Source organism: Sus scrofa, chromosome 15 (assembly GCF_000003025.6).
Source record: "Sus scrofa isolate TJ Tabasco breed Duroc chromosome 15, Sscrofa11.1, whole genome shotgun sequence".
Taxonomy (NCBI): Eukaryota; Metazoa; Chordata; class Mammalia; order Artiodactyla; family Suidae; genus Sus; species Sus scrofa.
In genome coordinates, this window is record NC_010457.5 from 132,631,619 (window position 1) to 132,646,500 (window position 14,882).

At 38.9% G+C, this 14,882-nt stretch overlaps 1 protein-coding gene across 6 annotated transcripts in view; it reads left to right on the top strand.

The window, feature by feature from the left end:
- DIS3L2 (DIS3 like 3'-5' exoribonuclease 2) overlaps positions 1-14,882 on the top strand; it is a 362,160-nt gene that overhangs the window by 90,835 nt on the left and 256,443 nt on the right. The window contains exon 4 of one of the 6 annotated variants that reach the window (XM_021074521.1): positions 4,906-4,940. Coding sequence (XP_020930180.1) covers positions 4,938-4,940 — 3 coding nt within the window. The 5' untranslated portion in view covers positions 4,906-4,937. 6 annotated transcript variants of the gene reach the window in all.

Genomic DNA, 14,882 nt, shown 5'->3' on the forward strand with positions numbered 1-14,882 from the left:
CTTAATCTGATAAAGACTTTTTACCAAACCCCCCTGCAAAACATCATAATTAATGGTGAAACCGTGAAAGCTTTCCTTCCGATAGTGGGTATAAAACAAAGATGCTCATTATCAGCACTCCAGACCCACACTGCAGCAGAGGCCACACACAGTCGATGCAGTGAAGCATAGGAAAAGAGCCGTAAGGGCTGGGAAAGGAGGACAGTGGTCACTACCTTCAGACTACTTGCTTTTATACGTGAAAACTCCAAAAGGATTAAGGCTGCTCCATACACAGTCAACTTGCAAAAAGTATTTGTATTCCTGTTTATCTGTAACAAATCAGTAATCATTATAAAATGGTACCTTTTATGTTAGCATATGAAAATAAATACCTTAGGATACATATAATGAAAGGTTTCTAAGACCTCAACATTAAAATGTACATGATTTTATCAAGAGAAGTTAAAGATGTCCTAGCTAAATATTCAGGGACTGTAAGATTCAATATGATAAAAGTGTTAATTCTTCCCCCAGATGATCTGTAGATTCCGCTCAACCCCAGCAAGCATTTTTATGTGTGTATGAAAAGTGACCAACTGGTTCTAAGTAGTTTTTGGTAATGCAGAGACCAAAAACCCTCATGGTAATTTTGAAGAAGAAAGCTGGAGTTCTTGTACTTCCCAAGGTCAAGATTTACCGTAAGGTGAGCACAATTAAGACAGTATGGAGTTGATACAAGGAGAGACAAGCTGATGAATAGAGTAGAACTTCCAGAAAAAGACTGATTCAAATACAGTCACCTGATTTGTGACAAAGGTGACCAGGCAATGCCGTGGGGGAAAGAATGCTCTTTTTAGCAAGTAGTTGCTGGGCCCTTTGGATACCTACATGAAGAAGAGGGATGCCGACCCTTGTCGTGCAGCATCTGGATTGCACTACAGATCCAAATGTCAAAGGCGAAACAGGGAAGTTTTAACAAGAGAGCACAGGAGCATATCTTTATAATCTTGGAGGCAGCAAAGATTTCCTAAACAGGAAACAAAAAACACTAACTATAAAGGGGGGAAAAAAACCCCCAAGTAAATTGGAGTACATTATAAACCCATTAAAACCCATAAGGAAAGTGAGTATTAATCTTCACAGTGGGAGAAGATATGTGCAACACATCTGTCTAACAAAGGACTCCTGTCTGGAGCTTATCATGGATTCCCACAAATCATTGAGGGAAAAAACCAAGCAAATAGAAAAATGGGCAAAAGACTTACATCTTTCACACACACACAAAGGATATCGAAATGGCTGATAAACTTATAAAATGATGCTTGGCTTCGTCAATTATCAGGGAAGTTTAAGTCAAAACCGAAATGCAGTACCACTTCATAACCCCCCGAAAGTACTAAATTGAAAAGGGTGGATAATACCGAGGGTTGGTGAGGTGGGGGATAACTGGAGCTCTCATACACTGCTGGTAGGAATGCAGTCGGTGTAGCCTCCTTGAAAAAGTGCTTGGGGTCATCTGCTGGAGCTGCATAAACATGTTCATGAATCTTCAAAGCAACACTGTATAAAATAGCCCGCCTAGAAACCTCCTGCATCTTCATCAGTAGTAGCATGGGTGAATATGTCGTGGTGCAGTACATCATTAAATAGCAGCAACAATGGACCGACTCCAACTCTGGGCAGAAATTAAGTATGAATATCCTGAACTTTGAGCCAAGGAAGCCAAACACAGAAGAGTAGTTACACCACCATACTTAGAAACATGTGAAGCTATTTTAGGGTGTTGTCCGGTGGCTTATCCTTGAAGTGGCAGTAACCTGAAGGGGCGAGAGAGTGGCTTCTGGGGTGTTGGTTCTGGTAGGCAGAATTCTGAGGTGGCGCCCCAAGGCCCTCCTCTAATATGCATGCCAGCATATGAGCCTCTCCCCTTGAGTGTTAGTGGGAACTGTGAATGTGATAAAATATTACTCCAGTGTGTACGTTACACTGTTTGACAAAGGTGAAGGGATTTTGCACCTGTGCGTAAAGTCCCTGGTCCGTGGACTCTGAGTTAATCCAAAGGGAAGTTATCCTCATGAGCCTGACTTCTTCAGGTGAGCCCTTTAAAGTAAGGTCTAGAGGTAAGAGGTACTGTCTTGCTGGCCTTAAAGAAGCAAGCTGCTGTGAGTTCTACAGGTGCATGAAAATGCATTTGTCAACAGTGACTTAAGCTCACAAAAGGACCTTGATCCTTAAGTCTTAGATGAGATGGCAGCCCCGGGTGACACCTTAGTGGCAGCCTGGTGAGAGGCTGGCATAGGACCTGGCTGAGCCATGTCTCTGGACATGTGGCCCACAGAAACTGTGAGATAATAAGTGTCTTGTTTTAAGGTGCCAAGTTTGTGATGAGTTTTTAGGCAGCATAGAAAACGAATACATGGGTAATACTCCATTTCTTCATTTTGGTAGTTACATGTGTACATGTTTACTTTGTAAACATGTGTCATATTATGCAGTTATAATTCTGTACTTGTCTGTGTTTAAGTAAAAATGGATTATATTGAATAAAAGTGTGGAAAAAAATAGCATTTCTCTGCATTACCTTTGACTAATATACAAATAGAATCAAACAATTACGGTGTAATTGTCCTGGTCAAGTTGAACACAAGCAAATTTGTTCATAAAATGAAATATTCCTTTCTATTAGTGAACACACCTTCCGTCCTTGCTCTGTTACTGACATGACAAATTTTACATTTCTCCTGCAATGGTTTTACTCGGAGTGTGTCATAGTCTTGAAGCTGAAGATGCAATGATTTTTATAAGTGAAAGTCTATACCTTTAGATTCCCCTTACCTGTTTAGCTCCTTCCCCACCCTTGCCTCTGGCAACCACAAGTCTGTTCTGTGTATCTGAGTCTGTTTTTAAATTCTACATGTAAGAGAGACCATAAAGTACTTGTCTAGCTCTGTCTGACTTATCTTACTTAGCATAATGCCCTTGAGGTCTATCCATGTTGTTGCAAATGGCAGTATTTTATTCTTTTTTATGGCTAAATAGTATTTCGTTGTGTGTGTGTGTATGTGTGTGTGTGTGTGTGTGTGTGTGTGTGGTGGGGGGCATGTATGTTCATCTGCTTTATTTATGTATTTATTCATTTATGGACATTTAGATTGTTTCCATGTCTTGGCTATTGTAAATAATGCTACAGTGAAAATGGGGATGCGTACGTCTTTTCAAATTAGTGTTTTTGTTTTCTATGGATAAATACCCAGAAATTAGAAATGCTGGATCATACGATAGTTCTATTTTTAGTTTTTGGAGGAACTTCCATGCTATTTTCCATAGTGGATGCAACAATATACATCTACCAACAATGCCCTAGAATTCTCTTTTCTCCACATCCTCACCAACACTTGTTATTTGTTGTCTTTTTTTGATAATAGCCATCCTGATAGGAGTGAGATGACATTTCATTGTGTTTTTTTTTTTTTCTTTTTAGCTATTTCTTGGGCCGCTCCCGCAGCATATGGAGGTTCCCAGGCTAGGGGTCCAATTGGAGCTGTAGCCACCGGCCTACGCCAGAGCAGAGCCACAGCAACGTGGGATCCAAGCCGTGTCTGCAACCTACACCACAGCTCACGGCAACGCCGGATCCTTAACCCACTGAGCAAGGGCAGGGACCGAACCCGCAACCTCATGGTTCCTGGTCGGATTCGTTAACCACTGCGCCACGACAGGAACTCCCATTGTGGTTTTGATTTTCATTTCCCTGATGATTAGTGTTGCTGAGCATCGTTTCATGTACCTGTTGGTCATTTGTATGTCTTACTTGGAAAAATGTTTGTTCAGATGCTTTTCATATTTTAAAATTAGATTGTTTGGATTTTTGCTATTGAACTGTATGAGTTCCTTATATATTTTAGATATCAATCCCTTATCAGATATATGATTTGCAAATATTTTCTTCCTTTCAGTAGGTTGCCTCTTCATTTTGTTGATGATTTCCTTTGCTGTGCAGAAGCTTTTTAGTTTGATGTAGTTCCACTTATTTATTTTTGCTTTTGTTGCCTTTGTTTTGGAGTCAGATCCAAAAACTCATCACCAAGATTGATGTCAAGGAGCTTATTACCACCTGTGGCCTGGCTATTCTGTTCCATAGCATCTGTTTTTTGCCAGTACCATGCTATTGTGATGATTGTAGCTTTGTGATATAGTTTGAAATTGGAGTGAAATCCCTTGAGATTTTTCTTCTTTTTCAAGATTGCTTTGGCTACTTGGGATCATATGTGATCCCATACAAATTTTAGGATTGTTCTATTTCTGTGAAAAATGCCATTGAATTTTTTTCATTGAGGCATAGTTGATGTGCAGTTTTAGTTTCAGAGGTACAACATGGTGATTCACAATTTTTAAAGGTTATGTTCCATTTACAGTTATTATAAAATATTGGCTATATACCCTTTGTTGTATATTATATCCTTGTAGCTTATTTACTTTTTACGTAGTAGTTTGTACTTTTTAATACTTTGTCCTTAACTTGCCCCTCCTCTTTCCCTCTTCCCACTGATAAACGCTAGTTTGTCTCTGTATCTGTGAGTCTGTTTCTTTTTCGTCATATTGACTAGTTTGTTTTTATTTTTTATTTTCCACGTATGGTTGATAGCATACATTTTTTTCTCTTTCTCTCTCTGACTAATTTCACTTAACATAATGCCCTCCAAGTCCATCCATGTTGAAAAAAATTCGTTCTTTTTTATGGCTGAATAATATCCCATTACGTGTGTGTGTGTGTGTGTGTGTGTGTGTGTGTACCACATCATTATCCATTCATGTGTTGATAGATACTTAGGTTGCTTCCATGTCTTGGCAACTGTAAACAGTGCTGTTATGAACATTGAGGTGCATGTGTTTTTTTGAATTAGTGGTTTTGTTTTTTTTCAGGTAAATACACAGGAGTGGAATTGCTGGATCATATGGTAATTCTGTTTTTAGTTTTTTGAGAAACCTCCCTACTGTTTTCCACAGTAGCTGCACTAATTTACATTCCCATGAAATTTCCTTTTTTCCATATCCTCACTGATACTGGTTATTTGTGGTCTTTTTGATGATAGCTATCTGACAGGTATGAGATGATATCTCATTGTGGTTTTAATTTGCAGAACTGTCAGTGGATTTTGATAGGGATTCCTTTGAATCTGTATATTGCTTTGGGTGGTATGGACATTTTAACAATACTAACTTCCAATTCATGAGCACTTAGTGTCTTTCTTTTGCATCTTCTTCAGTTTCTTTCATTAATGTCTTACAGTTTTCAGTGTACAAGTCTTTCACTTCCTTAATCAAATTTATTCCTAGGTATTTTGTTCTGTTCTATGTGGCTATATATAGGATTCTTTTCTTAATTTATCATTCTGATAGTTATATAGTGTGTAGAAATGGAACAGATTTTTGTATTTTGATTCTGTATCATGCAATTTTACTGAATTTATTAGGTTCTAACAGTTTTTTTGTGGAGTCTTTGTCAGCTTTTCAGCTATTGAATATGATGTTAGTTATGGGCTTGTCACATATATTGTGTTTGGGTGCATTCCCTCTATACTCACTTTATGGACAGTTTTTATCATAAATGGATGTTGAATTTTGCCAAGTACTTTTTCTGCATCTATTGAGAAGATCATATGATTTTTATTTCTCATTTTGATAATATGATATATATAATTACGTAACTTCCTTATTTTAAAGGGGATCAAACTAGGACATGTTTCAAGTTAGAAGTAATGTGACATGCCTCAAGTTAGGTATTGAACAGCCAGTTCAGCACCTCAGTTCTGGAGGGCTTTTATTTCTGTGACCCTTTCTTCATATCGCAGACCTTCTGGAATCCAAAGGACCGAAGTGCACATTGGTTATTATGTTGTGGATACAGTTTTGGGTCTGGATGGCAGATACTGCGAGTTGGTAACTTCCTCTGGTTCTAAGTAGAGGTATAAGCTGATCTTAAAGATAGTAGGGAGGAAGGAATAGAGAAGAAATTCATTTAGCCACACATGTCTACTAAATACATGCCTGTGTTTATGCTGTGTCCTGGGATGTCCTTGTCACACATTTTCTTCATTTTTTTTTTGAGTACTTACTTCCCAGAAATGGATTCCTGCTGTGCCACGTTTTCTAAGACTCATGATGGTTTATAGCCTTCCTTTTTCTTGAATGAACATGAAATTAGCTAATACGCCTACTTTTCTCAAGTGTGGAAACAGGAACTAGGTTCTCTATGGGTGAATGAGTATACAGCCAGGTTGTAGTCAATCATTGATCACAAAGAATCTTGGGGGCAAAATGTCCACAGATTGAAATACTGACGAAATGGTTTAAGAAAGCATTTGAAAATTAAATGTAATAGATATGAGAGGTAAGTGTATGTAAACTTAACGTTTGATTCATAAAACACTTTTATTTGTGCATATTTTTTAAAAAAGCTTTGTAACTTACAGCTGTTTCTTTTTTATATCTTTGGTCCTGAGTTCATAGTATTGTATTTTGGAAAAGCTAGAAATATTAAAGTAGTGCCTCAAGGGTAAAACATCTTTCAGTATTTCCATTATAAAATGCAATTTTAAAGGGTTGAGAAGTGAGCTATAAAAATTTGTTCTTGGCTGATACTTTGTATACAAAAAATCTCTGCCCAGGATAATTTTCACAAGAATTTTTGCAATGGCATAAACTGTGAGGTTATGTGGCAGTACCAGCTTACATTGAACTCATTTTTTTTTTTTATGCTTCTATCAAAGTGGGGGAAAGATGACAGCTTTTTAAATGATTCAAATAGAACAATATTAAAGTTATATTTCTAGCCTTGTACTTTTAGAAAATTTTGGTTTAAAAAATGTTACTCTACCATCAGAAGACTCACCATTGGCTTAAGTGTCAAAATTATAGCACCACCAAACCCAAAACAAGCCCCAAATCTAGGTGACTTTAAAATAATTCTTTTAAAACTGGATTTTAGCAGCTGATTTTGAAAAGTAGTATTTGGGCCTGCTCAGTGACTGTGTAACCCCAGAGATATTCTTTTGGGTCCCACTTGTTCAAAAATAGCCTTCTGTTTGGTACCTTAGCTTAGCTGTCTGCAAAGTAAGGGCGAAAGTATTATGGCAAAGCGAAGACATGTTTCTTATGTGATTGGAGACTTAATCAATGAAGCTGGAGAGCCACTTGTTAATGAAGTATTCTTCCCAAAGCTTTGGGCAGGTCTTAGCTTGAAAAGGTCAACCACAGCGTGGATAAACGTCTTGCTCTTGTGTTGCTGTCAATCCATGTGCACATAAACTTCCATTGCACTTTACAGCTTGTGGCTAGGTTTCTTTTATTTTTTCTACTGCTTTTACAAAGTTAAATCTCATAAGCAGATCTCCTCCAGGAATAATTTTCTGTGTGGCAGCCAGATTGGTCTCAGAGTTCACCGTAACTTCCTCTGTAGTGTCAGCTTCCGAACCTTAGAAGTACAGCTATTTTGCATAGAGCCCATAGGGAACATTTGAGGTCTTGGTATGAAGTGAAATATGACTTTATGTGAAATATGAATTGGAAATTATATTGGATTATATACCATTTTCGGAAATACAGTCTCCACGGTGGGGAAGGAACTGCCTCATTGGTGAAAGTCTCCCCCTGCCTTCATGTGGAAAGTGAGCGTGGTCTACCCTCATGTGCTCTACCAAACAGATGGTAAAAATAACAAGGCCAACAACAAAACTCTTTGGCTTTTGCTCTTAAAGAAAGGAACTTCCTAAGACAAACATATTTTAAAAATCAGGTCAGTGTTCATTCAGAGATCTTCAGAAATTTCCTTCAGAGTCCTATGGTCATCTTGTCCACGTGCTGGGCCCTCCATCTGGGGCATGCTGAGACAGAAGAAAGCCTGCCCTGGCTTCAGAGGTAGAGGCATGATGCTTCTTCTGGAGTCATCTCTGCCGAGAGGCCACTTCTCCATCCTTGCCTGGACCAGCTCTTGGTGGCTTAGTATGGTGCTCCAGTCATGACCAGAGGTGTGGAAGTGATCTTGAGCATCTTGAAGGGAGAGAAGGGCATTTCCATACCATCACAGTTCCTGAGAATTGGGTATGTTTAGTGTAGAGATGCTTTCTTGGGGGAAAGAGCAGATTATGTAATTTCCCAGAGGAGTAATATGCTACTATCATTATTTTGTTCCTTTGCCCCAGATTTGGCCGGCAGAAACCCCTAAATTAGTTTCTGTGTAATTTTGACATGTTCTTATCATTCTTTGACCACTTCATTTTCTGGAGGTGCCCCAGCCTCACCTGCTTTCCCTTTGCTAGCCCAGGAACTAGCCGTTTTCTCAGCAGCCCTGGTAGCCTTTTAGTGGAGAAATCCAGAAGCCTTCTCAGTGAAGAGAGCCATGTATATGCGTATTTATTTATTTATATCACTCTGTCTGCCTGTCTGTCTGTCTGTCTGGCTACCTACCTACCTATCTTGAAAACAGTGAAGTTATATTAAAAGCTCAAATCCTAGTACAGCACTATGGGGTTCATTACAGTTTCCCCTTTTCCATATTTGTAACTCTCTTCTCAAATGGTGAGAGACCTGGCTCTTATTTCCTTATTTGCTCATCCCTTTTGGTAACCAGTACGTCGACATTCCTGGCTTGTTATTCCACTAAGTCACCTTTCTTGCTCAGGCTTCAACCCCTCCTGGGCCCTCACTCAGGCTGTGATTCCCCATCATTGTACCATATTATTTTAGCTTGGATTCTCTCAAAGTTGGGAGTTCCAGCTTTTCTCCATGGAATCCTATAGCCAATTGATCAATGACGCATAGAGCCTCAGCTCTATTTGTGTTTAGACTGTTATATCATTTCTCTTATCTTTTAAGCATCAGGTGGAGAAAAGAGAAAAGAAATAAATAAACTATGTGTGTGTGTGTTTGCATGTGCATTTTAAGGTACTGTGGATGACATCAAGAGCTTCTTTGGCAAGGAAGAGCTCAGTCTTCCTTTGTGGATTTGTGTGTGTGTGTGTGTGTGTGTGTGTGTGTGTGTGTGTGTGTGTGTGTGTGTGTGTGTGTCTTTAGAAGCTTCCAGCTCTAACTATACTTATCTACTTGTGTCTCAAACATGCCAACTTCCTAGACTTTTTCTATACCATCTTTTTCATCATTGTCTGTCCTCTCGACCCATGCTATTACTACCATCTTTCTAAGCCCTTCCTTGGTCATCTCAGCAGGAAGCAATCATTCCTTTTGTTGGAGTTTATGCCATTCAAATGATATTTACTTCTGCTTAAAGATATTTGGCAGTGTGTTCTGTGAGTCTGACTTATTTCCATGTATCTGTAGGACAATACTAGTGGTGATATTTTGGAGAGTATTTTTTTTTAACTGGCTATTTATTTATTTGGGGGCATGCCCATGGCACTTGGAAGTTCCTGGGCCAGGGATCAAAGCCATGCCACAGTTGCAACCTGTACAACAGTCATGGCAATGCCAGATCCTTAACCCTCTGTGCCGGAAGGGAACTTCCTTGAAAGTATCTTGTTAACTATTAAGTGTCACCTCACTGTAAGGAGGACTTATTTAATGCCTAGTGAATGCCTTGTGCATTATGATATTTTGATAAGTGTTTATTGGATTTAAAGTTTTGTCAGAATGAAAAATATTTGGTATTTTAGTTGATAACTTTGGCTTATTCTTTCAGATGTTTCAATTGATTTTTACTCTCCCCTCTATATATAGATGCTGAGCTTGTTTGGCTTGGATGCGAAAGTGATTTAGTTGGTTCCCATATTTACATATAGTAACGTTTACCTCTTTTAGCTCTGTGAATTTTAAAGCATGTGTAGATTTGTATAACCACTACCACAGTTAAGATGGAAAACAGCCCCATCCTACCCACAAATTCCCTTGTGTCCGTTTTAAGTCAACACTTCCCCTTACCCCACAGCTCCTGCCAACAACAAATCTGTTTTGTGTCCCTATGGATTTGCTTTTTGCAGAATGTCATATAAATGGAATTATTTTTAGTCAGGCCTTTTTCTATTAGCATAATGCATTTGAGATTCATGCGGGCTGTTTAGTGTTGCCAAATGGTATTCCGTTGTATCAATGTCCCAGAGTCTATTCATCCATCCACTAGTTGAAGAACATTGGGAGTATTTTCAGCTTTGACCATTAAGAACAAAACTGCTGTGAATGCTGCTGAACATGTCTTTGTATGAACATATGTTTTTATTTCTCTTGATTAAATGCCTAGAAGTAGAATTGCTGGGTCATATGGTAAGCATATGTTTGCCTTTATGAAAAAGTCATGAGCTGTTTTCCAAAGTAGTTGTACCATTTTTCACTCCTATTAAAAATGTATGAGAGGTTCAGTTTCTCCATATCCTTACCAGGATATAGTATTATTATTTTGACCATTCTGGTGAGCATATAGTAATATTTACTTCTTGGTTTTTGTTATCTTTGGTTTTGCATTTTCCTGATGACAAAGTGATGTTGAACATTGTGTGTGTATGTGTGTGTACCTGTGTGCACGCTCATTGGCTGTTCATATATGTTTAGTCTTCTGAGAGGTCTGTGCAAGGCTTTACCCATATTGAAATTGTTTTTTTATATTAATGAATTGTAAGACTTCATGTAATATGGATAAAGACCTGAGATACACACACACACACACACACAAACACACACACACTTCAGATCTTTGTGATCTTACTTTTCTTGTGTAGTTGTTTTGTTACTTACTTGATAAATATCTGTGATTGAGGATTTATTTCTCCTTTTATTTTTGTCAGTTTTTGCTTCATTTGGTTTGAAGCTTTTTTTATTAGGTGCATGTATGTTTATAATCATATCTTGCTAATGAATTGACTCTTTTATTAACATGAAATTATCCTCTTTGATCCCGTAATGCCTTTTTTCTTCTTTTTTTACTCTGCCTTTTATTATTTTTTATTGTTATTTCCCTAATACAATTATTTTTCCTACTGTACAGCATAGTGACCCAGTTACACATACATGTATACATTCTTTTTTCTCACATTATCATGCTCCATCATAAGTGACTAGATATAGTTCTCAGTGCTACACAGCAGGATCTCATTGCTAATCCATTCCAAAAGCAATAGTTTGCATCCATTAACCTGAAGCTCCCAATCCCTCCCACTCCCTCCCCCTCCCCCAGGCAACCACAAGTCTGTTTTCCAAATCCATGATTTTCTTTTCTGTGGAAAGGTTCATTTGTGCTGTATATTAGATTCCAGTTAGCAGTGATATCGTATGGTATTCGTCTTTCTCTTTCTGACTTACTTCACTCAGGATGAGAGTCTCTAGTTTTAGCCATGTGGCTGCAAATGGCATTATGTCGTTCTTTTTTAAGGCTGAGTAGTATTCCATTGTGTGTATATACCACATATTCTGAATCCAGTCATCTCTCAGTGGACATTTGGGTTGTTTCCATGTCTTGGCTATTGTGAATAGTGCTGCAGTGAACATACGGGTGCATGTGTCTTTTTCAAGGAGAGTTTTATCCAGATAGATGCCCAAGAGTGGGATTGCTGGGTCACATAGCAGTTCTCTGTATAGTTTTCTGAGGTACCTCCGTACTGTTCTCCATAGTGGTTGTACCAGCTTGCATTCCCACCACCAGTGCAGGAGGGTTCCCTTTTCTCCACACCCCTTCCAGTGCTTGTTATTTGTGGACTTCTTCATGATGGCCATTCTGACTGGTGTGAGGTGGTACCTCATGGTAGTTTTAATTTGCATTTCTCTAATAATCAGGGATGTTGAGCATTTTTTCATGTGCTTGTTGGCCATCTGTATATCTTCCCTGGAGAATGGTCTCTTCAGGTCTTTTGGCCATTTTTCCATTGGGTGGTTGGCTTTTTTGGTGTTGAGTTGTATAAGTTGCTTGTATATTTTAGAGATTAGGCCCTTGTCGGTTGCATCATTTGAAACTATTTTCTCCCATTCTGTAAGTTGTCTTTTTGTTTTCTTTTTGGTTTCCTTTACTGTGCAAAAGCTTGTCATTCATGATAAAAACCCTTACCAAAGTGGGCATAGAGGGAACATTCCCTAACATAATTAAAGCCATTTATGACAAACCCACAGAAGATATAATACTCAATGGAGAAAAATTGAAAGCCTTCCCACTAAAATCTGGAATAAGACAGGGATGCCCACTCTCACTGCTGTTTTTCAACATGGTTTTGGAAGTCCTAGCCCCAGCAGTCAGACAAACAAAAGAAGTAAAAGGCATCCAAGTAGGAAGAGAAGAGATAAAACTGTCACTGTACGCAGATGACAAGATACTATATATAGAAAACCCCAAGGACTCAACCCCAAAACTACTTGAACTGATCAACAAATTCAGCAAAGTAGCAGGATATAAAATTAACATTCAGAAAAAAAATGTAATTGTAATGTATACATGTAAGGATAACCTGACCCCCTTGCTGTACAGTGGGAAAATAAAAAAATTAAAAAAAAAAGAAAGAAACCAGTTGCATTTCTATATACTAACAATGAAATTTTAGAAAAGGAATATAAAAATACAATACCCTCTAAAATTGCACCCCCAAAAATCAAATACCTGGGTATACACCTGACCAAAGAGGTGAAAGACTTATATGCCAAGAACTATGAAACATTAATCAAAAAAATTAAAGAAGGTATAAAGAAATGGAATGATATTCCATGCTCCTGGGTTGGAAAAATTAATATTGTAAAAATGGCCATACTCCCCAAAGCGATCTACAGATTCAATGCAATCCCTATCAAATTACCCATGACATTTTTCACAGAACTAGAACAAACAATCCAAACATTTATATGGCGCAACAAAAGACCCAGAATTGCCAAAGCAATCCTGAGAAACAAAAACCAAGCAGGAGGCATAACTCTCCCAGACTTCAGGCAATATTACAAAGCCACAGTCATCAAGACAGTGTGGTACTGGTACCAAAACAGACATACAGACCAATGGAACAGAATAGAGAACCCAGAAATAAACCCAGATACCTATGGTCAATTAATCTTTGACAAGGGAGGCAAGAACATAAAATGGGAAAAGGACAGTCTATTCAGCAAGCATTGCTGGGAAACCTGGGCAGCTGCATGCAAAGCAATGAAACTAGAACACACCCTCACACCACGCACAAAAATAAACTCAAAATGGCAGAAAGACTTAAATATAAGACACCATCAAGCTCCTCGAAGAGAATATAGGCAAAACATTCTCTGACATCAACCTTACAAATGTTGTCTCTGGTCAGTCTCCCAAAGCAACAGAAATTAAGGCAAAAACAAACTGATGGGACCTAATCAAGCCTTTTTTCTTGAATTTGACTTTGTGTGGTGTTAACGTAGCTACTCCAGTGTTTAAGATGGGGAGTGATGGTGAACATCTCTAAGATGGTATGGGAGTGGTGTAGTACTGGGGGGCAGTGAAAGAGTGGGGAGTAGTTACTACCAATGAGGAAAGCCCTTAAGGGAAGAAACAGTATTCAAAGCAGAGGTACTCTGTCTGTAGTTTGAGGTGGGAAGAGGAAAGGATGGTTGCAGACACACGTAGATTTTTTTAGGGTTGGCCATACCTTACATCTATTTTAAAAATCTAGCAATAGGTGCAGAGTTCACAGTGTGCCAGCAACCACTAGTCAAATGTGGCTTTGGTTTTTATTATCAGTACATGAGTGTGGTGGTTCAAGTGTTGGCTGACTTTTCCGATAATTGTGGTTAATCTGTTTCTAGTAAATTGACTGTATGGACAGGAACATCCTTAGGCTCTGGGACTCTGGCCCTTATGTCAATGTCCTTAATATCCCTTGCTCCGAAAACTTTTCATTGTACACTGTCTGGTTTTCTGAAATGGTCTATAAATTGAGCTTGTTTTTCACTGAGGTCCAGCACATTGATGTGTGACTCAAGAATGTGAAATGCATTTTGCTACAGACGGTGTGATGAAGGAGTCTGAGGTTAGGTGCTGCAGCTACGTCTCTATACCTGTGAAAACCTCAAATACAAATAATCTTCACTTGACACATGCTGTACATCCTTGAGCATGTTGTTTAAGCTTCTTGGGTTATTTTCTTTGCTGAATGATGTTACCGTCTTGCTTTCATTTCATGTCAGCAATTGTTAGGATTCTGAAAGGGGAAATCTTCCCTAAGCCTTGCTTTCCCTGCTTTGCTTCTGTCCAGCTTCTTGCCTGACTCTTCTTCTGTTTCAGAACTTGGTGTGATAGTCGGCCAGATTCTCTTCCCTACCTTTCTGCTCATTTCTGGTATCAACATATTTAATCCCTCACTGTGGAGATGCCTCTAGTTGGATTCTGCTCTGTTCTGTCAACTCTGTCTCTCTCCTCTAAGGGGAAACATACCTGCTTCTTACTTTCCTTGGCGGCCGGGTAGAGAGGCTTGGTGGAATCCGGGTGACGTTGTGTTTGGTTCGTTTCCTGTGGTGGCCGTACAGAAAGGAGAGAGGCTGCGTCTTACAGGACACCCATAATTCTGTGCCACGTCCTGTAACCTCTCAGGAGCAGCGTCCAGAGATCCTAAAGCCAGACTTGCCTGACTTCTGCAGGCTTCCTCTCCTGCAGTCCAGGCCTGGGCTGCACAGTGGACGGCTCCTTGGCAGATACAGCTTGCTTCTCCAAGAGACCTTTTTCCTCTTTTTCTTAAAAAATTTTTTTAAAAATTGAACTTTTGAAAAAGGGAGTTATATAGTTTTCCTTACGATACTCACAGAGAAATAGAAAGAGGGAAACAGATCCTGCCGTTCTTAGTTGTTAGAAACCCATTTTTGACTTGGTGTGGTCTAAGCCAAGAAAGAGTTTGCAGTGGCCTTTGCATGGTGTTTAATGGAAGGAATTGGCAGATAAGATTAAAAGGATCCACAAAGTTTAG